General features: G+C 44.6%; 1 protein-coding gene across 6 annotated transcripts in view; it reads right to left on the bottom strand.

Annotated features, from left to right (window-relative positions):
* Positions 1–741: 741 nt before the first annotated feature.
* The window catches only part of tiparp (TCDD-inducible poly(ADP-ribose) polymerase), a 40,875-nt gene continuing 15,322 nt past the window's right edge, over positions 742–26,294 (bottom strand). For 2 of the 6 annotated variants that reach the window (XM_086035470.1, XM_086035469.1), the window contains exons 2-9: positions 25,712–25,843; positions 25,363–25,595; positions 23,454–24,434; positions 10,543–10,732; positions 10,230–10,417; positions 7,061–7,357; positions 4,243–4,500; positions 742–2,704 (exon numbers count right to left, since the gene is read on the bottom strand). In XM_086035470.1, the coding sequence (XP_085891596.1) occupies positions 2,515–2,704; positions 4,243–4,500; positions 7,061–7,357; positions 10,230–10,417; positions 10,543–10,732; positions 23,454–24,409 (2,079 nt within the window). In that variant the 5' untranslated portion in view covers positions 24,410–24,434; positions 25,363–25,595; positions 25,712–25,843 and the 3' untranslated portion in view covers positions 742–2,514. The other 4 variants (XM_086035472.1, XM_086035473.1, XM_086035471.1 and 1 more) reach the window with 3 other exon arrangements.

The raw sequence follows: 26,294 nt of genomic DNA, 5'->3' as shown, positions 1-26,294 counted from the left end.
AGGGATTCTGATTAATAGTTTGTGGAATATGAGTTAAGAAACAAAATCCACCCACTTTAGCTATCTTAGGGGGCAGCTATTTTGTCAATTATGTCGACTGAAAATGACATCACAGATGCTCAGACTCAGGTAATGACCAATCACGGCTGAGCTTCAGAAAACAGGTCAGCCGTGATTGGTCGTTACCTGAGTCCTGAGTCATATTCAGTCGACAGAAGTGACAAAATGGACGCCCCCTGAGATGGCTAAAAACACAACCGCAAACCACAAACGCAATATTTATCAGAATGCCTTGTATCAACTAGTGGGCCTGCATAGAACATGCTCTTGAAAAAATATGTTTGGGTTGACTACCCCTTTCAGAAATCAAATTGTAGTTGTCCGGAAAAGAAAGGTTATGGGTTCAATCATGATTATTTCTGATTCCCGAGAAAGGCTCAAATTTGGGGAAAGCAAAAGTTGAATTCAGTTTGAAATGACCCTTGTGAGGATAAGCGGTATAGATAATGGATGGATGGATGACATGTTTCTTTTTAAAATGTTAAAACCGAGTACAGTAAAATTGAAAGAGTCCACAATAAAGCATTTCAGGATGCTGGATTATGTTTATAACAAGTGGCCTATAGGTGCGAATATGTATCAAACACTATGTTTAGTGGAATATCTTAAAAAAAAAAAAAGGGCTGAAATTCTCATCGCTAACATGTCAAATATTAGAATAAACCACATTACTGCATGACATTTGCTTTTCCATTTTTTTATTCAATCAATGTTACATTAAACTAACATAAATAAACATTTTTTATGAACAAAAGGCACACAAGTTCAAATATAAACAATGAACGTTTGTACAGTTTGTCTCAATCAAACTTGTCTACAGTCTCTGAACATGAGCAGTCAGAGAAAGAGAGAGAGAGAGAGAGAGAGAGTGAGAGATACGTTTCATTGCCGCAACTTCATGCAGCATGAAAACTATACACTTCAATTCTCCCTTTGGGAAACTAAAGCGGCGGGCGCCAAGGCAACAACGCCAACAAGGAACAGTTGCAACTTCGTATGAGTCCTCCGGCTGAAGGCTTACAGTACGTCGATGTCCATTTGGAAAAAAGTCTCACTCAAAACGTCCGTCCATTGACCGGTTGAGGAGGCCCCCGAGATTTAAGTCCACTATATAGAAACACGCAACACGTCGACTTGAAACTTGAAAAAACATACAGGTCAGCAGCTGGGAAAACACGCGTTTTTTTTCTTGATTTTTTTTTTTTTTTTTTAACGAATGCTATGGTCCGAGTTATTGGAAGCCTCTGTTGGTTGGTTGCTGCTTTCTTGAAATACTAAATTCAACGATGGCAACTGTCTACTACTTATTAAAAGATAAGGGCGATAACGTTTGATTTTTTTTTCTTGAATGCTCTACTGAATGCGGCTAAGACTCCAGCCAAGCATGACTACTGCAAGCTTGCCATCCACCTCGAAATGCTCAGTACGTTTACATGCACACATTCATCAAGTAGTAAGTCCTACTCTCCATGTAGTGGATGTACACTGCCCATCTCTCTCGCGAATTTGAATGTGATCCAGTTTTGGGTGGAGTGAAGTGTAAAAGGAGCGATAAGAGTTTTGATCCAAATTCAATGTTTACCTTAGGGATAGACCGATTATCGGCCGGAATTATCGGCGCCGATATTCGTCAAAATGTTGAATGTATCGGTATCGGGCTTTTTTGAAAAATCTGATGGCAGATAATAAATCAATGTCAAACTGTGTTAGCTTCAAGGAACTATTTATTTAATTTTCAGTTACCTTTTATAAGAGATCCTACAGACCCTAGGAACACTCGGCACCTTTTGTTTTTGTTTGAAATCAAAACAAAGAGTGAAATTTTAACATTTCTATCATTTAGACATTTTGGAGAACTTTATTTCCTGTAGAAAACTATAGGGCGCTATTGTTTAAGTTTTCATTGAACTTTTGAAGACAAGCTAATGACCCTGGCGCCTCCCTTTTTGTTAGAATTTATGTATATTGGCAAACATTTATACAAAGAAAAAAAAAAATCAACATTATGCAAATCTGAATGCTTAAAGACGATTAAACAAATTTCAGAGGTTCATTTTTTTTTTTTTTTGGACGCCAATATTTTCCTTTTTACACGAAATTGAATATCGGCTCCAAATATCGATTATCGGCTTCCTTGACGACTAATAATCAGTATCGGTATCGGCCCTGAAAAAAACCCATTGATCTATCTCTAGTTTACACGTATTAAGTAACACAGTCTTTTGGGAGTTTTTTCTCGTGCATGTGAACGTACTGAGGGCGTGACATAGATTGTTGTCCCTCGACAGTCCAGTTGTATCCAGTTGAGCCCGGTCCGGACTCGTCTGTGGTTCTTGACTGCAGAGCCCATTCCGGTTGAATCCAGTTGACAGCTTTGTTAGCGAGCGTCTCTTTGAATGCGTTTTAGGCCGTTAGGTGCGGCTAACCACCTGAACCGCCTAAAAGAAAGTGTGCTCAGAGGGCAACGGTGCTGGGCACCTCCTCGTAATGAATGATGAAGTACGGGTAGCTCTGGTCGTCGTTGAAGATGACGTAGATCTGAGGGTCCACCCAGTTGTCCACACAGGAGTCATACAGGTCACTGGAGGCGTCGCGGGGGTTGATGGGTGGCGGTCGCCGCATCGAGGGATTTCCTACAGTGAACCTGCGCACGGAGGAGACGAGGGCACGTTGAGTGCATGTCGACAATTAAGAGCGTTACGTGGTTTTCAGACAAAACCGTCTGTCTGGAGGGGTACGGAATAATTCAACATGTCGAAGAAGGCTCGTCTAAATTTAATGATGACAAGGCTGACGCTCTTTTGTGTGCTTAAGGAAGCTTGAGTAATGTACGCATCAGAGCTTATGGGTTCATATAAGAGCCGCATGAACCCTGTGTGGCGAACTTATATGAAATGAGCCCGCGTCGCCACTTTGTTTGTGCAGGCCTAAGGAGCCGTAAACCAGGAAATCTGCGAGCCGCTCTCCGGGCTTATGAATAAAATAGATTACAGCGGGGACATTTACCGCGACGCACTTGAAAGGCATTAGAGTGAACGTCAAGACTTTTCTCGGGTGACTTGACTTTGTGGTAGGGATCGACCGGTTATCGGCCGGGCAGTCGGCATTTCGACGAATGTCCGTATCGGCCTTTAATGAATAATGAATCCATTTAAATCTGTGTTAACTTCAAGGAACTATTTATTTAATTTTCAGGTGACTTTGATAAGATATTCGACTGACCCTAGGGACATCTCTGCACCTTTTGTTTTTGTTTAAAATCAAAACAAAGATGAGTGAAATTTCAACATTTCCGTCATTTAGACATTTTGGAGAACTTTATTCACTGTAGAAGGCGATATGGAGCTATTGTTTAAGTTTTCATTTAACTTTTGAAGGCATGCTGATGACCCTGGGAGTTCCCTTTTTTCTTACAATTTTACAAGATATTATTGGCATGTATTGGCAAATATTTATAATTATAATAAAAATAAAAAAAATTTTAAATCAACATTACGCGAATCTGAAAAATTGTTCAATAAACATATGCTTAAAGACAATTAAAGTAAGTTCAGTGGCATTGTTTTTTTTGGGCGCCAATATTCTCCTTTTACTGAAAATTAATATTGGCTCCAAATATCGGTTATCGGCTTCCTTGACTACTAATAATCGGTATCGGCATCGGTCCTGAAAAAAAAAAAAAACATATCGGTCTATCGCTAGGACATATACTGCAAATAAACTCACCACAAAAAAAAAAAAACGCTAAGGCTCAACAAAATAGCACTTTGGCAATCCAATAAAAAAAATCGGCTTCCTTGACTACTAATAATCGGTATCGGTCCATCTCTACTTTGTGGTGGTGATTCTTCACGGGGAGTAAACCTGTCACAAATGTGGTCAATTTCATATTTGTTTTTCACATATCTGTTATTCTTAGAAAATTACCGCCCAATCTAAAGTGTCAAAAGTGGCTTTGTCGCTTTGCTGACGCAACGTTAATGTTTTTGTTGGCTTCCCGAAAAGTGAGGGAGATGTGAGAATTCTGCACAACGGCAGTGATTACTGTAGCTGTAAGAATGTGGAACATATTTTCTCCTTGAAATAAAAATAAATAAATAAAAAATTTTTTTTTAAAAAAGGTGATTCTCCGCTGAACCTGAGACCAACGACAAAAATGTGATTTGATGATGAAACACACACCTGCCGGTGAGCACTTTGGCCAGGAACATGCAGTGGACTCCTTTGGGCGAGCGCTTGGAGAAGTTGTGCGAGTAGACGGCCTTCCGGGCGAAGTAGGAGCCCTGGCCGAACATGGTGGCGTGTTTGCCGCAGACCCGCGGGTCAAAGTTGTGCTTGCAGATGCCCTCCACCACGTCCGCCGAGGTGCCGTGGAAGAGGTGACGCTCGCTCAGCAGCCGGTCCATCTCGGACATACGCCTGGACATGTACTCCTTCTTCCTGTGGGAGTGGACAAAAAAAAGCTCAGTCACACATCCACAAAAGCGAATCTGTCTTAGATATTAGAGATAGACCGATATGTTTTATTTATTTTTTTTTTTTTCCAGCGCCGATACGATACCGATTATTAGTAGTCAAGGAGCCCTATAACCGATGTTTGGAGCCGATATTCATTTGCAGCAAAAAGGAAAAATATTGGGTGGGGTCAAAACTTAAAAAAAAACTGTTGAAACGTCCCTAAGCATGTTTATTGAACAATTTTTCAGATTTGCATAATGTTATTGTATTATTATTATACATGTTTTCCAATATAAATCAATTCTAACTAAAAGGGAGCTCCCAGGGTCATCAGCATGTCTTCAAAAGTGAAAAAATTAAACGATAGCTCCATATAGTTTTAAAAAACAGTCCTCCCAAATTCCGATGACAGAAATGTTAAAATTTCACGTATCTTTGTTTTGATTTCAAACAAAAACCAAAAGAGTCAATAGAAGCGCTTAGAATGTTAACTGAAATTTAAATAAATAGATCCTTGAAGTTAACACAGTTTTAAATTGACTTAATATCAGCCATCAGATTTGAAAAAAAGGCAGATGCCGATATTCGTCAAAACACTGAATATCGGCGCCGATAATCAGTCCGGTTGATAATCGGTCCATCCCTAGTAGGGATAGAACGATTCACTCAAGCTTCGATTCGATTTTCTGTTCCAGATTTTTTAAAATTGATTTTAAATCAATTTTCGATTAATCGTTTCATCCCTAGTAGATATGATAACCATATGCACCACCATGCTGCCCCACTAAAAAGTAGGAAAAAAGAAGGGGGGGGGAGGAAAACATGCGCAACTGCAGTTGATAAATTAGTACAAAGCATGAATTCAAAAGTTGTGCTCACAACCTTGTTTGCGCTCAAACCGGTAAGAACATTGGGCCTAATCCCTTTCTTGAGCACACGACTCGTTTTATGTGAGCGGATCAACCAGGCATGCACAGGCGAAAGCCAGCTCGGCGGTGACCCTGCCGTGACCTCCCGTGATCCCGCAGCTCGTGACCTGACACAGGCGGGCCACGGCACGCATCCAAACAACGCGCCCGACACTTTTCTACCATCTGAGCACACATGCGATGGCACGCACGCAGGATCGGATGAAGGATTTCTCTGTCAAAGCAATAGTGGGGCGGGGGGGCGTCTCAGAATGTGGCCTCACTTTCAGAATGACACAACGCCAGTCATTGTGAAAGCCTCGCCGTACCAGTTTGTGCGTTTGTGATTGTGCGTGTGTCGGCGCTGATAGGACCCGCCCTGCTCCGACCGCAGCGGCTTGCCCACTGCGCTCACCGACGGAACAGCGGCGTCACCCAAACATCGCCCCCGCCCGCTTCGTTCGCACACCGGCCCGTTCTCGCGGGGCCCCACCGGCGCTCGTTTCATCCGTCCTTTCTTCCTCTTCCGTTTCGCATGCCACACTATGTAATCGCGTCCCCTGTGAGAATCCAGCTGAGTGCGAAATGCTCGCAAGCAACAACAACAACAACAACAACAACGTGAACAAGAGGGTTGACGCGTTTCAATTTTCTGGGATTAAATGCAACGCTGCTGGATTGCTTTATCACACCGTACGTGGCGATGACAAAGTGTCTTTTTGTGCTAGTACGGTATCTTGTCACAGCATTTCCCCAACTTTTTTCAGCTTCAGCCGTCTGTCAATCCAAACGTGCGTAAAAACGCCAGGCACAATGCATAAAACAAAGACATATTAGGGATGGACCGATTATTGGCCGATGTTTGGCGTTTTGACGAAAATCGGCATCGGCCTTTTTAAGAATCTGACGGACGATAATAAAGCAAATTAAAACTGTTGAGATCAAAACAAAGAAATGTGAAAGTTGAACATTTCTGTCATTTTGAAATTTTGGAGGACTTCATTACTGTAGAAAACAATCGTTTTCATTTCACTTTTTAAGTCATGCTGACGACCCTGAACTTTTTGTTAGAATTTTATAACAAAGATGTGTATAAATATAATAATCACGAAAATAGTCACAAAAAAAAAAAAGAACATTATACAAAACTGAAAAATTGTCCAATAAACATCTGCTCAAAAATGTTTCAACAAAGTTAAGAGTTTTAATTTTTTTTTTTGTGGCGGGGAGATTTTGACGCCAATATTTTACTTTTTAATGAAAATAAACCATCGGCTCCAAATATCGGTCATCAGCCTCCTTGACTACTAATAATCGGTATCGGCATCGGTCGTGAAAAAAAAAAAAAACATATCGGTCTATCGCTAGGACATATACAGCAAATAAACTCACCACAAAAAAACCCCGCTAAGGATCAACAAAATAGCACTTTGGCAATCCAATAAAAACCTACGTTTAAGAAACCACGTCATACAGCATTTATTTATTTATTTTTTTTTGCTTTGCCTGATTTATGTAAATATTGCGTTCAACAGTGAAACATTCCTATTAGTCCTTCCTTTCATAACAAATTGCTAAACCGGATCGGGACGGCGGCTGCGTGAAAGCGGTTGATGAGGAAATCCACAACTCACCTTTTGTACTTCTCCCAGAGGAAGGGGTTTTGTACCCGCAGTATCTTAATGATCCTGAACTTGGTCTCCGCCACCGTTTTGTGGAACAAGCTGTACACGGTCCTGTAGCTGCGGTCGTCGCGGGATACGGGCACCTGCAGGAAGTCTTGGCTCACCGCCATGGGCAACCAGGTCTCGGGGAATAGGCTTGGCGGGTTGGTGGTCGTCGGCGAGAGCGGCTGCGACGCCGTCAGATCCATGGATGAGGAGGGTGAGGAAGAACTAGACAGTGGAGATGAAGAGATACCACCCAAAGTCCTGAACAGAAGAGAGAGAAGCACTTTCACATTCCATCCAATGACATTCCCGCCCGGTAAAAAATAGATTTGGTATGCGTTATAAAAGGCACGGGTATTTCATGACCTCCCGTGTCTGCGTTGACAGTAGCTACACGTTTGGATGGACGCTTTTGTTTACATGATCGGAATTCAAATGCGCGCGCCCTATTTGGAATATTCTGACCCGATCAAGCCCATTCCGATCAAGGTTTTATTCCGAACAGGAGTAGCGGTCATGTCGATTGATAATCCGGTCGGCCCGCATGGAAACACTTATTCCGAAATTTTGGAACAAACCGTCTTTACCGCGCATGCCTGTGACGTCATTATAGACGTTTCTTTTATTCCCGGAAGCGAGTAGAAGCGGAGCAAGACTGAACTGGACCGTATCTCCATTTGGAAGTGTTGACCCGACGTAACCTCGCCGACGGGAAAAATAAGGCGTAACGTTTAAAGTAGAAAAGGACAGAGCGATGTTTTGTTGACACAGAAGTCGCTACAACTTCGTCTACTACTATTTCCCGTGTATTTGGCCAATCTGCACGTGTCAAAATCATTTGTTCCGATCAAAAGTGTGAGGCGTGAAGTACTGATCGGATCAATATTTTTAGTGTCCTTGAAAACAGCGCAGCCGATCATAATTCTATTCGGAACTCTGATCGGATTAAATGCATTTTTGTCCATGTAAATATAGCCACCGCTTGAAAAATTGTAAAAAGGAATATAAAATCAGTCATAAAATATTTTTCTTGTAATAAATTTTGCGTCGGCACAGTAGACTTGTGGTTAGCGCGCTAATCCAACAAATCTCAGCTCCGGCCTGCCGAAATCGAATTTGCATATTCCGCCCGTACATATGAGGGTTTTCTCCGGATTCCCTCTTTCTGGATTTTTGCTGGGGGGCTGGGGGGGGGGGGGGTATTTCATGTCTACCCACTGTTTGTTATCTTCCCACTCTGAGCTTTATTGTTGTCAAAATGCTAGTTACCCCCACGAAATATCATGCCTTGGTCTTCCGCAATATCCCTCCGGCTGTCAACGACGATGCCGGCGTGTAACAGAGCCGAGAGAGTCAAAAACACCCGTCAGGAACGCGAGACGGATAAATTGCCGATTGCGGAGCGGTCACGGTGTCAGAAAAAAAAAAAAAAAAAAAAACATTTTGTCCGTCACGTGGCTCACTAACAGCCGTTTGTCTGTCAACTTCTCACTTTACCACTGTAAATGCAGCCCGAGCCATCGGCCATAAAAACGCGCCATGGGTGGGGGAGGGGGTTTGTCGGGGGTAGTTGGGGGGGTGCTGTCGAGAGATTTTGATCAGTTTGACTCTAAGTTACACTGACAGTTTTCCTCGTCCTGTCTGTCTAGTCCGGATCTCGCGCCGCGATCGACGTCTCCGTCGCCACGGGGGCTTTGAAGAATTGACACTAAGCAATTGAGAAATGAAACAAGAACAAGGGACCAGTGGAGTGGAAAGGAGGGAGGGTGTCACTCCAACAAATGACCTCGACCTATAAAGGGGGGGGGGGGTCAACCCAAACATATTTTTCTCAAGGATATGTTATCTGCAGAACTGATTTATATTGTGTTTGTGGTGGAGAAATCCTCCAATTTTGGGCATTTCAGGGGCGCGGCCATTTTGTCACGTCTTGTCGACTGAAAATGACATCGCAGATGCCTCAGGGCTCCGGTAACGACCAATCATGGCTCGGATTCAGAAAACCGGTGCGCTGTGATTGGACGTTTCCTGAGACCTGAGCAAGTGCGATGTCATTTTCAGTCGACGGCAACTGACAAAATGGCCGCCCCCAGAGATGGCTAAAAAAAAACGCGAGTGGATTAACTCTTATTCCACACGCGCGATATTTATCAGAGTGCCGCGTTTCACCCAATGGGCCTGTACAGAACATCTTGCTTGGAAAATAACATGTTTGGGTTGACTTCCACTTTAAGCCTCACGCGGACTGTTCCTAACACACACGCACACACGCTTGTTTTGGACGCTTAAAAACTCGGGACGCCACATTCGCTGGAAACTCTCGGGAACAAAATCCCTCGTTCCAAATTCCAGCTCACTGTCACGTTTCACACTCCGTTCAACTGGTCTGGAAACCATTTAGCGGCCTCCATCTTTCACTTTCTTGGCTGCGCGCCTCGCTTTCTCACTCCCTCACTGTCTCTCTCTCTCTCTCTCATTCTCTTTCTCTGTGTCCTCTGCTCCCACCATCTCATCTTCTTTCCTCCATCTCTGACACTCCTACATTTTCCTTTCCGTAGCTGCCAGGCCCTGTACGAACAGCTCGTTCTAATTCGCTCAGTGTGGGACGAGAGCAGATGACTGGCGCTCTGCCGAGGACGTGAAAAACTCCGCAAATGAGGTGAGATGACACTTGTTTTGAATCCGCTATCACATTCTTCTGGGCTATCACTGCGGCGAGGGGTGGGAATCCACAGAGAGAAGTGGGATCCCTCAAAGATGCTTATTTCCATCGTTGGTTTCCTGGGTTTTTTTTTTTTGTTTTTTTTTTTTTTCCCCCCCCCCGCGCAGAAAATTTGTTTGGGGTTTTTGTCTGTTCCTGTCTCACGGAGCCGTTTTCCCACCTGTGCGCTCAGAGGAAACTTTGCTTCTGCACTTTTGTCATTTTGTTGAGCTGACAAAAAAAAAAAAAAACATCGCTCCTAATGGCGCTTACAAGACGCCATGTGCGGCGACCTTGGCAGTTCAACTTTTTCCATGTCATGCCGTTGTTTAACGACCGATACTCGAAACGTATGGTGGTGCGTCATTTCGCCCCAATTGAAACGGTTTAACGGCATACGGCAATTTTGGAAGAGTTCATAGTTTGACTTACTCGAGGTGAGGTGCGAGCATCACCGAGGACATGAACATGGGCCGCTTCTTGATCTGACGCCTGAACCCGAACATGGCGTTCTGCTGGAAGCCCTCCCTGATGTTGAGGATGTACTGGTTCTGGAGCGTTATGAATCGCACCTCCTTGAGACCCCTCAGAGTTGCCTTCTCGATAAGCTTCACCACGGGCTATTGGGGGTGGGGGGGTGGGGCAGTGGCGGGAGAAGCGACGGACATGGAAAAGAAGATTATTAACATTCATAGAATGGATGAGTGTGTGAGGAAAGGTGGGTGGGGGGGGGGGCTGCAATAACCTCTGAGTATTCCCTCCAGCCAAAGTTGTCTCTGCAGTAGTACTTCCACACCGTGTGACAGCTAGGGGCGGGGTTTGGGCTCGCCGCGGCCATGGCGAGAGGATTGGCGGGAGTGGACAGCCGGCGGACGCGATCAAACTTCAGGTCACAAACCCGCATGGCTCCAAAGTCCAGGGAGAACACGGAGCCCCTGAAACACACGGCGGGAAAATGAAGACGTCATTGCAAAAACAAGTTTGCGTTCGTAGGATGTCGCGCCTCTGTTTTAAAATGCGGTCACAGTTCATGGAGCGGGCATATTAAGACCGGGGTCACGGAGCAACGTGGCCACGCCTCTAATTGCTCAGCAAGTGAGTCGGTCCGGATAAACGCGACTTATACGTCCGTCACTTGTGAGCGACAAGGGGAAAGCCATCAATGTCATAATCTACACAACCGCGGAATTGATGCTGTGCGCGTTATCTGATCAAAAGGCTCATGTTGTGAAGTTGCGTTTTAATCCAGAAAAGGAATACAAAACGAGGCATTCAAACGTGTTTGAAAATTGTTGACACGACTGACACGTGCGCAATAAAGAAGTGAATTTCGGCTTTTCCCTTATGTCAAATGACCGCTCGGGTTCAAGCTAACGCACAAGCATCGACAGAGTGCGCTAAAGCTAACGCGGCAGCTTTCCATGACTTGGCCAGAAATTGTCACTTACTCTTAATGTAAACACAAGAGCATATTTTGAATCTTTATGTACGGTGAGCTCTTTTCCAAAGCGCTATAAATGAGTTTTTACAAAAATCCTCTTGGGTAATTACTTTGCTCAGTCTCAATATGTTCAACAAAAGCTAGGAAGAGTCTGTACACAATGAACGATTGATCATTTTGAATGAAGTTTGGTTAAATCTTGTTTTGGTTCAGAAAAAAAAAAAAAAAAAAAAGGTCTTCATGTTACAATGGAATGTGAAAACATGTCTGTGTTGAGTCAAAGTTGTAAAAGCTGTTAAGCTAAGCGAGGACCACCTAAGCTAACGGGACGATATACTGCTGGCGTGGAGCCAAACCCTCATAAGTCCCATTTTGGCGAATCGTATTTTTTCACAAAGGTATACTATCGGTCACGCGTGGGTGTTACTTTGACACATTATTGACCAATTTCAAGGGTTGAAAATTGCTCGCTCGCTTTCACGATGCAATGCTAATGGTTGAACAAACTTGCCGTTTTTAGGGGTCGTCTGAAAACGGGCTATTTTGGAGTGTACAAGGTGTTGGCCCGACGCCAGCGATATGTATCCTAAATGGATCCCCGCATTGTTTTCGGAATGTTAGAATGACAAACAAAATTGGTGTCCAGTTTGATAGGGCCATGGCTCAAATATACACGTTGCATTAGCATAGTCGCTATTGGACAAAATACTGTAGCTTATACACGACCTCTCTTGAGCTTGCTAGGTCGTCACCTCATATTGTGTGTGTGTGTGTGTGTGTGTTTGGCGCGGGGGGGGCTGACAGTCTATCTACATTGGTCTGCCATATGGCCTCTAGTGTTTCTGGGTCAGACGTAACACTTGCATAAATACGGGCGCCATATATCGGCACGCTATGCCACAGACAGCGATGAGCCGCGCGCAGGCAAGCATACACGTAAACGGAAGCATATCAACATTGTAAAATAAGCCAAACATGCACACCGTCGGTTCATTAATCGGCCCGTCGAATTTGTTTCCAGGGAAACTAATTGACAGTGACATGTGTGTCTGCGTGTGTTAAAAGCAAAGACGTTGTGGTCTGGAAAGCACGTATGACGATGAAATCGCGGACGGTCAAACTGTGTGGAAGTTGACGGTGCAAACAGAGGGGCCCGGCTCGTTTGTGTCATGCCAGTAAAAACGGGTAAACTGTCACTTTTTGGAAAACGTTTGCTAACAACGGCATAGCACAGCTTCTCCATGAACGTGTAAATTCACTGCATCGCCACTGTGTCCGGTGGAGCCTACTTAAAAACTGCTTTCACACACTGCATTCCTGGCGAAAGGCCGTAAAGGCGCAAGCAACTCACACGCTCAGCAAAACAGGTCAACTTCACAGGAGACTTGGGAAAGCACAAATTCTTATCTCATGTCTTTATCAGAAGTCATTTTGATCCTTTATTATGAAATATTCAAATTTCTTGAGCAAGTGAAATTGGGGTTTTTGTTCGCCGTAAGCCATAATCATCAAATTAATTACGATGTATTTAGATGCACCTATTGCTAATACTGTATGTACTTTTACATGGACAGCATTTCTTTAATGTCCCCCCCCCAAAAAATTGATCCGACTAGGACTTGCGTGTTCATGCATCAAACGTGCCGAGTCATGCCTGCGCACACTTTGAAATCAAACGTATGTGACTGCATATATATTCACAGTCTGTTTCTACTTAGTCATCGTGTGACCGAATGAACGTTTGTAAGAGGAAGCAAAACTGGAATTAATTCGCTAAACATATGCAGAGTCGGAACAGTCAAAAGTCAGAGCACGTATCGTAACATTCGTGAGAAACCTCTAGCCCAGTCATTTCCAAAAATGTTTGATGATGACATCGAAAGTGAGTCGTTCGAGTAATCGTGGACTGAGAAAGAGGAAGAGGAAGGATCCAGCTGGATGAAAGAGCAGAAAAATATGAGAAAATGCACAGCACAGGCAAGTGGATTCAGATAAAAGCACATTTGTAATTGTTTCTGTGTTTTGATGGACTGTTTCTTCCCTTTTGTTTTGGATGTGGAAGCCCCTCCGGATGCAGCTGCATGCACCCCCCCCCCCCCCCTACACACAACGGTTGCTTGGACACGTACAGTATATTCTGTTGAACAATCACATTTTCAAATGTTATTATCAGTCCGCAAAGTGCACTTTTGTGGCATTTACAGGCAGCCTCCCAGATCCCCTTTGTGTCTCCCACCGTGTGGCCCGACCAGACAAATATTTGGACAGCACAGAGGACACTCGGTGATTTTCACAGACATTTCACTGAGCTCGGCCCTCCCTTGTTCCCGACTGGTTTGTAATGTTCCAAAAATAAAATTCCGCCAGTTAAATTAAGTGCACTGAAACGGGGACACGGAGGCTAATCAAATGTTGGAAAGAGATTTTTTTGGGGGGGCGGGGGGGCACTCACTCTGCCAACGTCAGCTTGGCGCATTACATGTGTAAATAATGAAATTGAAGCATCTGCCGACTTGAAGCGAGGTGTGCTAAAGGTGTGGAGGCAGGCTACGAAGAGAGAGAGAGAAAAAAAAAAAAACGGCTAAACCTGCTCTGTATGTTCACAGTTGTAATGCGAAGGGCGAGGCGGCACGCTTGCTGAAAAAAGAACCGGTGTAAAAAAAAAAACAACAAAAGTTTTGAAAACTCCCTGACTCTACACGCATGCATACTGTATGCATTCAAATGTTCTCACGGCTAGACACACACACAAACAAACAAACATACACACACAACCTGCATACCAGCATCAGTCATGCTAGTGTGAACGTCATAGAGAAGCCAAAAAAAAAAAAATGGAGCGCTCACTCACATACATTCTTTGGACAGATTCATGTACACACATGCAAGCTTCATCAAGGCATGCCTCCTCCATCGAACAGTTGATAAGATCTGCTGATGAATGCATGTTTCACACAAAAACACACACGGACACACACAAACGGAGACTGATGTCATGTTTTTTTTTTTAATTCACTTATGAAAAGGACACATTTTTACAACCTCGACGTAAGTGGTTATGTTTTAGTCAGTGCTTGTTTGCTGGCAGAAGTCTTCAAACAGTACCTAAGTGATGACAAAACTCTCGGTTGGACAAAGGACAACCTGCAATATTTTGTTTTTTTTGGGTTCATTTCACATAAACTTCCTCGAGTTCCATTATAGTCGCATTTCAATGACAACTGTGTACGAGTAACTCTTACGCAATGTTCACCCTTTAACATATTGGAAATGTTTATTCAAGTTGTCCGGTTAAACAACGGAAATGTGTTATTGTGATCATTTACACTTGGTTGTACTGTAATATCTCCTCCATGTTTTGACACAGCATAGCTGAACCAACAACAAACAAAAAAAATCATAATATGCATTTTTTTCCCCTCTCCTTTGGTAGCCAGACATGTCCAAAGATATTCAGTCAAGGCACGGTCATCACAATTGGTTTCGCTACAATAAGTCAAACGGAAACCATGAATCGAGAGCAAATCGTTTTCAGCTGCTAGAATCAGACAGTGACAATGGGCTTAAAGTGTATGGGAGAGGAAAAAAAGTTAGCCTAAAAACTTTTTTAAGAAGGAGTACAAGTACAAATAATAAGATTCCAATGATTGCTTTGGTAAAAAGGTCATGAAAGGGCCTCAAAAGAGAAAATGCGCCCGTTTTAGCTCGCTCAAGGAGCGGCCATGTTGTCACTTCTGTCGATGACATCGAAGTTGCTCAGGGCTCGACCAATCATGGCTCAGCTCCGGAAAGCAGGTGATTGGTCGTTATCTGAGCCGTGGGCAACTTCGATGTCATCTTCTGTCGACAGAAGTGACAAAATGGCCGCCCCCGGGGATGGCTAAAAGTGGGTGCATTTTCATCTTAATCTATATTCCACAAACGCAATATCAATCAGAATGCCGTATTTCAACCAGTGGGCCTGCATAAAATATAATCTGGAAAAAAATATGTTTGGGTTGACTTCTACTTTAGTTGAAGAAGAAACTAAACGAATCCGAAGAAAAACTATGACGAGCGCACTTCACTTGATGACGTCATTTCCGCCTTCTTCACGATTTCGCCGTCAGGCTGGCCCCGCCCACAAGAAGAATACAATATTTTACTAACACAACATATCACAATTTGTAAAAAATCGTCTCCCATACACTTTAAACAAAAGAGTTGATAAAAAACACTATTAGAGGGCAGATACATTTTGTAGTTTAGCCTTGCCAGGTCTGCGACTTACTGTGTGATTTTCTATTTTTCGAGCATTGTGGGTACTGAAAACACACGTTGATAAGGGAAAGAAACGCGTGTGTGTCATCTGCCTGTGCTGCATTTAACGCTGCCTGTACCCCACAACATTAAAGCGGAAGTCAACCCAAACAGATTTTTTTTCCAGAATGTGTTCCCAGTAGGCCCACTAGATGAAACAAGGCATTCTGATAAATATTGCATAATCCACCCGTTTTGAGCCATCTCTGGGGGCGGCCATTTTGTCTTCTGTCGACTGAAAATGACACATCACAACTGCTCACAACGACCAATCGCGGCTCAGTTTCAGAAAACAGGTCAGCCGCGATTGGTCGCTGTGAGCAGTTGTGATGTCATTTTCAGTCGACACAAGACAAAATGGCCGCCCTCCAGAGATGGCTAAAAACAAGTGCATTTTGCTGCTTAATTTATATTCCACAAACGTAAAAATTTATCAGAATGCCGTGTTTCAACTAATGGGCCTGCTGGGAACATATTCTTGAAAAAAAATATGTTTGGGTTGACTTCCGCTTTAAGCGTATGGTTCAGGGTGTCCCCTCCAAGAAAACTCTTCAAAAGGGATGCGCATGAATAAACAATTTACAGACTTGAAAAATATACTACTGGATTGATATAACGGTCGGAAAAATGATCTTGATTTCTTTTTTCACCTACAGTATGGATCGCTTTCTCCGGTCCAAATAAGATGATGGGTTTGTAATTGGGCAGCTAGTCGGCAACCTGAACAGGCTGCAGAAGAAACCGCAACACGTTCTGCGGCTTTTTGCACTATGAAACGTTGTCGTTTTAATAACGTCAATAAAAATTTTTTTTTTTAAAAACTCGTTAGGGAAATCTATCTTTTGAAGACCCATCGAGGATACTAATTTGGATACCCATCCCTATTCTTGACTAACAAAGCGGCAGAGCAACACCTGACCTCACCCTGCTGATTCACGGTATGCGAGTACACGCACGCACATGCGCACGCACAGCTCACGTTTGCACACAACTACAACAGCATCGACACAAAAGATAAAACAATCTCGTGTTTCGTATACAATTCGCGACAAAAACGAATGAATCCGACTTGACAAAAAAAAAAAAAAAAAACGCACGCATGAGCCTACTTTCCTACTTTCAAACACACGCGCGCACACGCAGCGGTGTCAGGTCACTTTGCCCTTAGTCCTCGGTGACTCTTTATGTCAGTTAATGACAAGCAAGCCTTTTATCACCTCGCTAACAAAGGAGCCCTATCTCCGGCTCTCATTCACTCGCACACACACACACACACACACACTGACACACACGCTTTGTCACGAGGTCATGCAAGAATTAGCGGGCTGTCTTTCAAGTCCGAAAACATGCCCTTATTACACACACAGATGACAGGAAATGGGCTTGAGACATTCTGTTTTCTAAATCAAACATCACATGCTGTGTTCTAATCATGGGTTGAATTACAGAAAGTACTGACACCCCTCCCTTGCGTATGAACACGCACGCGTTCAGCGACGAGTGGACCGCGGAGGATCGGTGCGGCGCAGCTTGTCGAACCCGAAGTGATGACGGCCACCGTCCCCACTCGCCGCTGACTTCGCGGCCGCGTGCGGGATGAGCAAACCCTTCCCATTCCCGTTTATCGTATGGCTGGAACGACCCTGGGCCGTGGGTGACTCACACGCGGGAACAGCATAGCACAGGACTCAATTTAGGACACATAAGAAGAATCGCAAACACAAAGAAAACACGTCAGCGTTGCCATAATGATTAAGTCGTCGACTGCTCTCGAGCTGGCTACTGATTTTTATCATTTGACTGACATAAGCACAGTGATCACCCGCCGCATGCGTAGGCGCGCAGCGAAACGCTTTGGCAGAACCAAGCGCTGGTGAATGGACCCAGAACTTTGAGGGAATGGCGCGACGGACTCTCCAAGTCGCAAAAAAAAGCCACAATAAGCGCAGCGCCGAAACGCACAATTTACCACCGGTCAAAAGGTCAGCGCGGCTAAGAGATAGGGCAGCTCGATCAGGAAACGTTTTGGTGAGAATTGAAGTCACGATTATTCGGACGATCGTTTACTTTTGGGTACAAAGCAAGAAAGTGTTTAGACGTCAAAAATATAGAGGCAAATAAATGTAAGTGAGTTCCTTTTGGACTAAACAAAATGTATAACATTCGCTATAAAAAGGTGCAAACGTATAAATTCAAGTATGATTTCCTTGTGTAAACAAGGATATGAATGATTAATAATCTTTTTCACGACAATGCCAATTTTGTAATCGTGGAGTGTAATAATCGTAATTGTAATTGAATTTCGGTTAATTGCACAGCCCTAGCAACGAGCATGAAAAACAAACTTTTTTTAACTTTCTAAAAAAAAACTTATAATCTTCACTGTTTAACTGTTATTTTTTTGGGCTTATCAGAGTTTTGCTCGTGTCAGAATCAAACAAAAATAAATAAATAAATGTACAATAGATTTGACGGTTATCATTACAAGTCCTTTTGTGATCAAAATTTTACTTTGAACATCTGCATTTATGCTGTACCAACCTGACGTTGCAAATCGATTCTTTCATTTTTTTACATCGATGCATATATTAAGCATTTTACACCGATTTTAGATGAATCTTTAAATCCCCAGTAAAGAACATTTTTCCCTTCGCTTCCCCTTTAAGTGAATCGATCTGAAAAAGTATTATCATAAATATTTGTGTGTTTTGACATCACTTTATCTGTTTGCAATTTGGGTTTTAGTTCAATCAAAACTGCCTTACCTGATTATTTTTAGTTAGTTATTTTTGGTTTGACTGTTATGTGGCATGTCACAATGTTTCTCATTTGTTTCACGCTTACGTTGTTCTCACACATTTACAAATGTTATTACACGTACCGTATGTACTTTCTCACTATGCAGGAGCAAATGTGACCAAAGGTGGCTGAAATTGCCTTCTTCGGGGGTCTTTTTAGGCCTCTTGGGGCGTGAAGTTCCTGGCATCAAGAATAAACTTTGTTCTTGCGTGGACATGTACTTTTAAGGACAACTGGGGTCACTTGCACTCTCCTACCAGCGACGGGCAGTTGACTAATAGTCAATTAGACACATAAACATTTACAAGTTTGTCGATTGAGTGGATGATTGGTGACTAATTGAGCTTTAGGCGATTGAAGCAAAAATCAAGTGTAATACTTGTCTGGAACCTGCTATAAACATGACCTGAGCTACATTAAAGACATCCGCCATACAAGCCCTATAGGTAGCAATAATATGCTCACTACGACACTGGCATTGAAACAGAAACCCAGAACAATAGAAAAGAGAGTCACTCATCCATGCGAGAAATCGATTTAATCGATTCATTCAAGTATTTGAAGGGACCATTTTTTTTGGGAATCTCCATTTCCCGTAGTTGACGTGCCCCTCCGATGGCGCGCGCCACTTGGATTGACGACATGGCTGTGAACCGAGTGGAGCTAGCTTCCAAAAGCAGTCCGTTTTCACGCCGTTTTCTTGACGAGAAAGGAGCAGAAAGCAGCGGAAGACAATCACAGAGTCAACCACGCTGAACATTACAAATGACATGGCACACGGTAAGCAGTGATTTATTCAACGTGTTAGAAACTTTCGACACAAGTTTTGCAAATCCTGTGGGACTATGCAAGAGAAAAGACGATGCTGCTTGATACCTCGTTTTATGATGTTCAAAAATGTTCATACATTAAGGATTTTGGAGACATACTTGTTTGGACTAGACTGGGATGCATTATAAAAAATTATCGGACCGATTTGGGGGAAATAATAACGTCACATCCATCGGTCCAATATCGACAAAAGTGGACCGATAACAAGATACACTAACTTTGGTGTGGTTAGTGTCACTTTAAAGCGGAAGCCAACCGAAACATATTTTTGTCAAGAATATGTTCCCAGCAGGCCCACGAGTTGAAACACGGCATTCTGATTAATTTTGCGTTGGTGGAATAAGTGTTAATCCACTCGTTTTCAAGCCATCTCTGGGGGCGGCCATTTTGTCTTCTGTCGACTGAAAATGACATCACAACTGCTCACAACCACCAATCACGACTGACCCGTTGTCTGAATCCGTGCCGTGATTGGTCATTGTGAGCAGTTGCCATGTCATTTTCAGTCGACAGAAGACAAAATGGCCGCCCCCAGAGATGGCTAAAAACGAGTGGCTTAACACTCAAGCCACAAACGCAATATTTATCAGAGCGCCTTGTTTCAACTAGTGGGTCTGCTGGGAACATATTCTTGACAAAAATATGTTTGGGTTGACTTGCGCTTTCAAGGCCATATCGCCCAGCCCTTTAAAATCACAACTTTACTACCTGCAGATGAACAAGCCAAATTTGCTGAGTTGACAACAAATGAACGGCTCAAAAAAAAAAAAAAAAAAAAAAAAAAAAAGAAAGGATGAGTGAGTGACGATTATGAACAATAAAAGCGTACATCACAATGGCATTCTTCCAATCTTTGTGGCATGTGCAGTTTCTGTCACGGGAGCCAGCTGAGCCTGTCTGGCTGTATGAGGGCTTGAAGGTACTCACAGCCGAATTTGGTTTGACATCACCAGGTGCATATCCTGTTTGAAGAGCACTTTGCATAAAGCTGCCGCTGTAGTCAACAACTCTGACGTAAATCTCCATGCAGAGCTGGAACTGCATGATGTCCAGTGTTGTCACGATACCAACATTTTGACTTCCATACTACACCTGCATAAAATACCTCCATACCGGTACCTCAACAAAAATCTCAAAATCGGGAAAAGCAGCAAAATTAAAACTGACAAAAGAACTTCGCATTTTAAAAAAATGTGTTATCATTTCAAAATATTAGGATATGCTTGTTTTCGAACGGCGTTAAACACTTGTGAACATTTGCATTTCTAAACTTGATTATTTATATTTACAGACGACATGTCAATGAAACTTTCATTCCATGAGTACTTTTACTTCCATACAAGTAATTGTACTTTTACTCAAGTACAGCATTGTCAGTACCTTTCCCATCTCTGCGGCAGTTATTTCTTTTCATGACGGTGTTCAAAGTGACACCGTCGCTATTTTTAGACACCGCTGCATCACGAATTCCCGTAATACCGCTCAACGCGAATACACTGCACAAGACACGCCCCCGCAAGACCTAATTACCGGTAGGTACATAACGAGACGTACCAAAAACAATACTTTTTTTTATTTTTGTTTAAAAGAACAGAAATACTTTGCTAGCCAACGTTCTCATTCATTTGACAATGACAACTGACACGTTCGCTGACAACTGACCTGTTCACTATTGATGTCGTAGCGGGGTGGAACGACGCTGCCTTGAAATGTCGACATTTCCGGCACCTTTTTTGTACTCATATTGTGGAGGTGTAGCGGAACTAACTAAAGATGTACTGTTCCCGCTGCACGCAGCACACCAAGGAATATTAACGATCAAGGCAAAAAAAAAAAAAAAACCCACGTCAACGCCTTCTTAGCGGCGGCGCTTTTCCTATTTGGAGCAAGGTCGCCGTGCGCGTTCTCATTGTGTGCGACTATGCATGCATGCAGTACAGTTCCGCAGGAAACGGCATGCTCCTTTATGTCACCCCGCCACCGTTTGCCAAGTGCTCGCATGTGTGTGTGTGTGTGTGTGTGTGTAACTTTGTGGGCGTGCGAGAGGAGAGTGAAAGAGAGGTTTATCTCTGTCTGCTAAACTGTGTGCGTGTGAGCGCTGCGAGCCACTGAGCCTCTCTCTTCTCATTCGTGTGAGCATCTGCGTGCCGAGCAGAGAGAGAGAGAGAGAGAGTGTGTGTGAGCGAGCGAGCGCGTGTGTGTGTGTGTGTGTGTGTGAGTGTGCTCTATTGTGTGCATGTCTATGACCGAGGGAGGGATAGAAGCTGCCAAGTGCGGCTGTGTCAGTGACCGCACAGGGGTGGGGAGGGGGGAGGAGGGGGGGGGGGGGTCACAGAAGTTCACCACGCTCTGCCATGAGTGCTCTAAAGTCTGCTTAGGACAGAGCTGCAGCCAAGCGGCGGGCTGACTTACAGGAAATGAATCACAAATATCACGGCGGGGAGAGGGGAAGTCGTATGCCGGGGAGCCGATAGATCACCTTTGCACATAATCGCAGACAAACAACCGTACAACGTACAATTACAGGCTTGAAATAGTTTGTACGCATGCGCGTATTGGATAAAACCCACATTCATATGTGACGTGCGCACGCCGGCCCCCCCTCCCCGGGTTTGTCTGCACCGCTGAAACCAAAAGAGGAAAGCGCGTGGCGTTCCCAGCGCAATGAATGAGAAGGTGCTCACCGGCGGCGAGCGGCCTATCGGCTTACTGCAGCATTGTCGTCATGGCGTTGGCACCCGGCCACTCGCCATGCAGCACCCTTTAGAAATACCTCCAACGCTACAGTATCGAGCGACGCCATTAACTCAAACTTAGGAAACGACACGATCACGTTTCAGTGCCATAGCATGGACATAAACTATTTGTAGAACACAAAAGACATTTACTAATTGCTCCAAACAGAATCCAAAGAGCCCTTTGGCATTTGAGTGTGTACTTGCTTCGACATAATTGCATTTGACTCTGACAGTCAAACGTCAACCTACGTTTGGGAAACTCTTGCCTTAGAGCGAGAACAAACAGGATATGGATTAAAACGTTACCTCCCTTAGGTTACCGGGTATTTGGATTCGACACGACCACCAGTTACGCTACATGACCCGATCCGCGGCTGAAAAATGTATATGCGTAAAACTACATTTGTTGAACCCATTAAGGCCGGGAGCGCATTACCGCGTTTCTACCACTAGAGCCGAGAGCGCTGTTGCGTCTTTCTACCTTCTCAAGCCGGGAGAGCGAATACGTCACTGTCCTTTTTTTAATCCAATTCTCCGTAACGACGATCGCCGGGGGCTCTGATTAAAGTAAGTAAAGTAACGGCTGCTATATAGACGCGGCGCACGACCGGTGGAACCAGTCGAACGTGGTGCGATATGGTTTGTAGACAACGACGATATTGAGGTCTTTGTGACAGAATAGAGGATGGTAATCGCCACTCGATTTTTAAAAAAATGAAAATAGTGCTTCTCTTGCGCTGAAACGTTATTTTTACATCTTTCGATTTTAACAGTAAATAATCATAAATTCTGCCTGCGTGAAAGCCACGTGTCTAAGATCTTTAATTCTTTTGGAATTATGTTTCTGTCTGCCATAGGGTCTGAGATATTCATCATTTTGTAAGTGTTGAATTTCTGGGAGAACTTCGGGTTTTCAAGGGTAATTCCAAAGGCGATCGACGGTTTTGGGGAGCTGTTGAGAAAGGCGCTATTTTTTTCAAGAATGTGTTCTATGCGGGCCCACTAGTTGAAACAAGGCATTCTGATAAATATTGCATTTGTGGAATAAGAGTTAATCCACTCGTTTTTTGTCATCTCAGGGAGCGGGCATTTTGTCACTTTTGTCGACTGAAAATGACATCAGAGTTGCTCAGGAAACGACCAATCACAGCTCACCTGTTTTCTGAAGCTTAGCCATGATTGGTCGTTACCTGAGCACCGAGCAACTTCGATGTCACTTTCAGTCAACAGAAATGACAAAATGGCCGCTCCCTGAGATGGCTAAAAACAGGCGGATTAACTTTATTCCACAAATGCAATACTTATCCGAATGCCAACTAGTGGCCCTGCATAGAACATATTCTTGAAAAAAAATTATATATTTGGGTTGACTTCACCTTTAGCATTTTAGTAATCAGTGTGTGGATTATCAATACTTGAAGGGCAGATTCTTCAGTGAAAACCGGGCCATCATAAAACATCTGACCCAATTTTTTTTTTTGCGCCATGTGGCAACCAGCTACTTGGCACAGGTACAGGAAAACACGAAGAAAGAGGGACGACACTTACTGATACTTGAGTCTGACTTGGTCATTGTCTGGGTTGCAGTAGAGTCTCTCCAGCTGTTCCTGGGATTCATCCGCTATGCTTTGCCACGTCTGAGAGTCGCTCCTGCGGATCTGCCAGTGGTAGGGCAGGACCGTGTGGTGGTGGGCGCAGTCACTGCCGTACACACATTGTCCTTGGAGGAAATCCACACAAATGTCCACAGAGTCCGACTGGTGTGTGTGATACTGAAGCTGGGTGAGCAGCTCAAACACCAAGTCCAGCGAGGCCTCTTCACTTTTATCCTGAAAAAGCACTCCCGTGTCAGGCAGCTGGGCTTGCAGGAGCAGGGCGTGGGAGTCCTGGAGGGCGGTGTAGTCTTTACCAGGGGGGGGATTTGGGTGAGTCGAGCGCTCGTTACTTTTGATGGCTCCCTCCTGGCGAGAAGCCTGGGGTGCGACGACGGGTGGTACATCCCTGCCGGCCGACGTTATTGTCCCCGTGCTCGCCGCAGCCCCGAGGCCTGCTTTGGGTCGCTCCCCTCGCCGCTCCATCTCCTCCAGCTCCGCAGTAGTATCGGCCATCTCCACATCCCCGGTCCCGGCGGCGGCAGCGGCCGGCGAGTCTTTGAGGCCGCACACCGGGCCGATGCAGTTCTGTTTGGCGGCCACCGCCGCGCAGAGGTTCCCCGGCGTGCGTCCGGCCTGACTCCGCGGCACGAATACGCCGTCCCCCGGCATGTCGCCGCTGAGCAGAGAGGTCAGGATGGGCTCCTCCAAGGCGCGGTGAAGGCATTTGGCGTCGAGTTTCCTCTGCTTCTTTTTGAAATAAGGTTTCACCAAAGGTATTTTGTCCGAGAGTCCGACGATCGCCTGCTCTGTGAAGTCCTCCCTCGCGTCCACATTTAAGCTCACGTCCAGCGAGATCCCAGTCGGTACAACGTCTGCGGATTTTTGGAGAATGTGCAAAGTTTTATCCATGTTGCACACCTAACCCTCGGCGGTCCTGAGGGAAAAGAGGAGATAAAGAGGTAGTCATCAAAGGAAAATGTCTATAATCTCTTCGTCTTTTCCCAAGGTGAAGTCATCCTGGCGTATACAGCAATGATTAATAGGTTTCTTCGCTGTTAACTCAAAACCAGCCTTTCCTTTGCTGGAAAGAGAGCAGGCACCGTCTATGTGCTGAAACGAAACTTGCACTGCATTCAACACCTGCGACACTACGAAGAACAACCAAGTCGATCGCACTTGGGTAAAAACGTCAATATAACTGCGTTGGGCACGTACAGGCAATAAATTGGAACAATGAGCTATTCGCGAGCAGCAACTGAAGCGGAAAATATATGAACTAATCCGCGTCAGAGGGGGGAAATAAAAGTCACCGCCACCACCTTCGTTTATCTTGTGATAATCGTATAATAGCGCTTTTATTAGAACCTTCTTGGGAGCCTTTTACAAAAACCGGTCTTGTGTCTCGAAGAAAGAGAGATAAAATCAAGCCTGTGGCACGGAACGAGCACTAATCTCTCTCTCTCTCTCTCTCCCGGGACGTTGTATTTTTGATCACGGGAGTCCGATACGCAGCTCCGGGTCGGCTACGTGCCGTGTACACGTCGCTGCCCCCGCGCAACTTTGCACGTAGCCCACCGCGTGCGCACCCACACACACACACACACACACGCTCACATATCCACTGCGGCGGAACGGCGGAAAAAGACCACCACACCAGAGCACCAGGCTGCCCTCTTTCATCCACCTTGCTAGCTTAGCTCCCTCGCATCATTTCAGAAACGTTGTCCTCGGTTGCCACGACCGAGGCTTCTTTACGGCCTACGTGGGTAGTGACTATATCCCTAAACAACCGCGGCACCACGTACAATGTCCCTTCAACGTCGTGGGTCCGCACAAAAAAAGAAAGAAAAATACTCCCCTACCTGTGCGACAAAGTCCCCCCCACCTCCCCGATTCAGGTCTCGGCGCTCTTTGGTAGGTTACAACCGGCGAGCACATCGGCGGAGCCCGGTCGGAGAGCTCCACAATATCTGTGCGCGGATGAGACGGTAGTCCGGGTAAACGTCGTCGTGTCTCTCTGCTGCCCCCGCCGCTCTCATGCTCCGTGTCTCTACCGCATGTCAGTCCGTCTCTTTGTATCCTTGAGCCGTGGCGTCTGGCAAAGCAAAGAGACCAAGTGAGCACAACGAGGGGAGCTCAGCTGCTGTGAGCGGAATCGCTGTGTTGTGCTGGTCTGCCTCTCCTCTGACGGGACAGGTCCCGCCTCCTAACCTGCTGGAGGTGGGACTCGAGATCCCGTCTTGAGCTCCACGAACAGGAGAAGAGTCGACTAGCGGTGGCCGGAAGAAGTTTCACCGGGGTGGGGGCCAGCGGCGGGCGCCTTTGTTCCCTCGCTCCTGCATGCTGAATTTGAAACCTCTATTCAGTGGGTGCACAAAATGTATTAATCTAATCTAATCTAATACACACGCACCCCCGCACGCGCGCGCACACACACACTTTCATATATATATATATATATATATATATGAATACATTCATAGATTCAAACACCGACCGTCAAAAGTACTCGTGTGTATTGGGAGCCGTTCTCACGTTCACTTGAAAGAGCCCGCACATGATTGTCAATTTCTAATTGTCAATTAGTTACAGACTGCACAAGCCGAAGTCACGCAATAAGAGCACATAGAGGAAACGGGTTAAACACACAGATCAGCTGCTCAAAGCGGCACTACTTAGTTTTATCAATCAATCAATCAATCACACACAATGTGAAGAAATAAAAATAGTTGATTCTATATAAAATAAGTATACATAAATAAGTAAATATATATATATATATATATATATACAC

Source organism: Filicampus tigris, chromosome 7 (assembly GCF_054856515.1).
Source record: "Filicampus tigris isolate MCC_2025a chromosome 7, RoL_Ftig_1.0, whole genome shotgun sequence".
Taxonomy (NCBI): Eukaryota; Metazoa; Chordata; class Actinopteri; order Syngnathiformes; family Syngnathidae; genus Filicampus; species Filicampus tigris.
The sequence above is the reverse complement of the archived record's forward strand: the minus strand, read 5'-3'. Positions and strand labels throughout refer to the sequence as shown.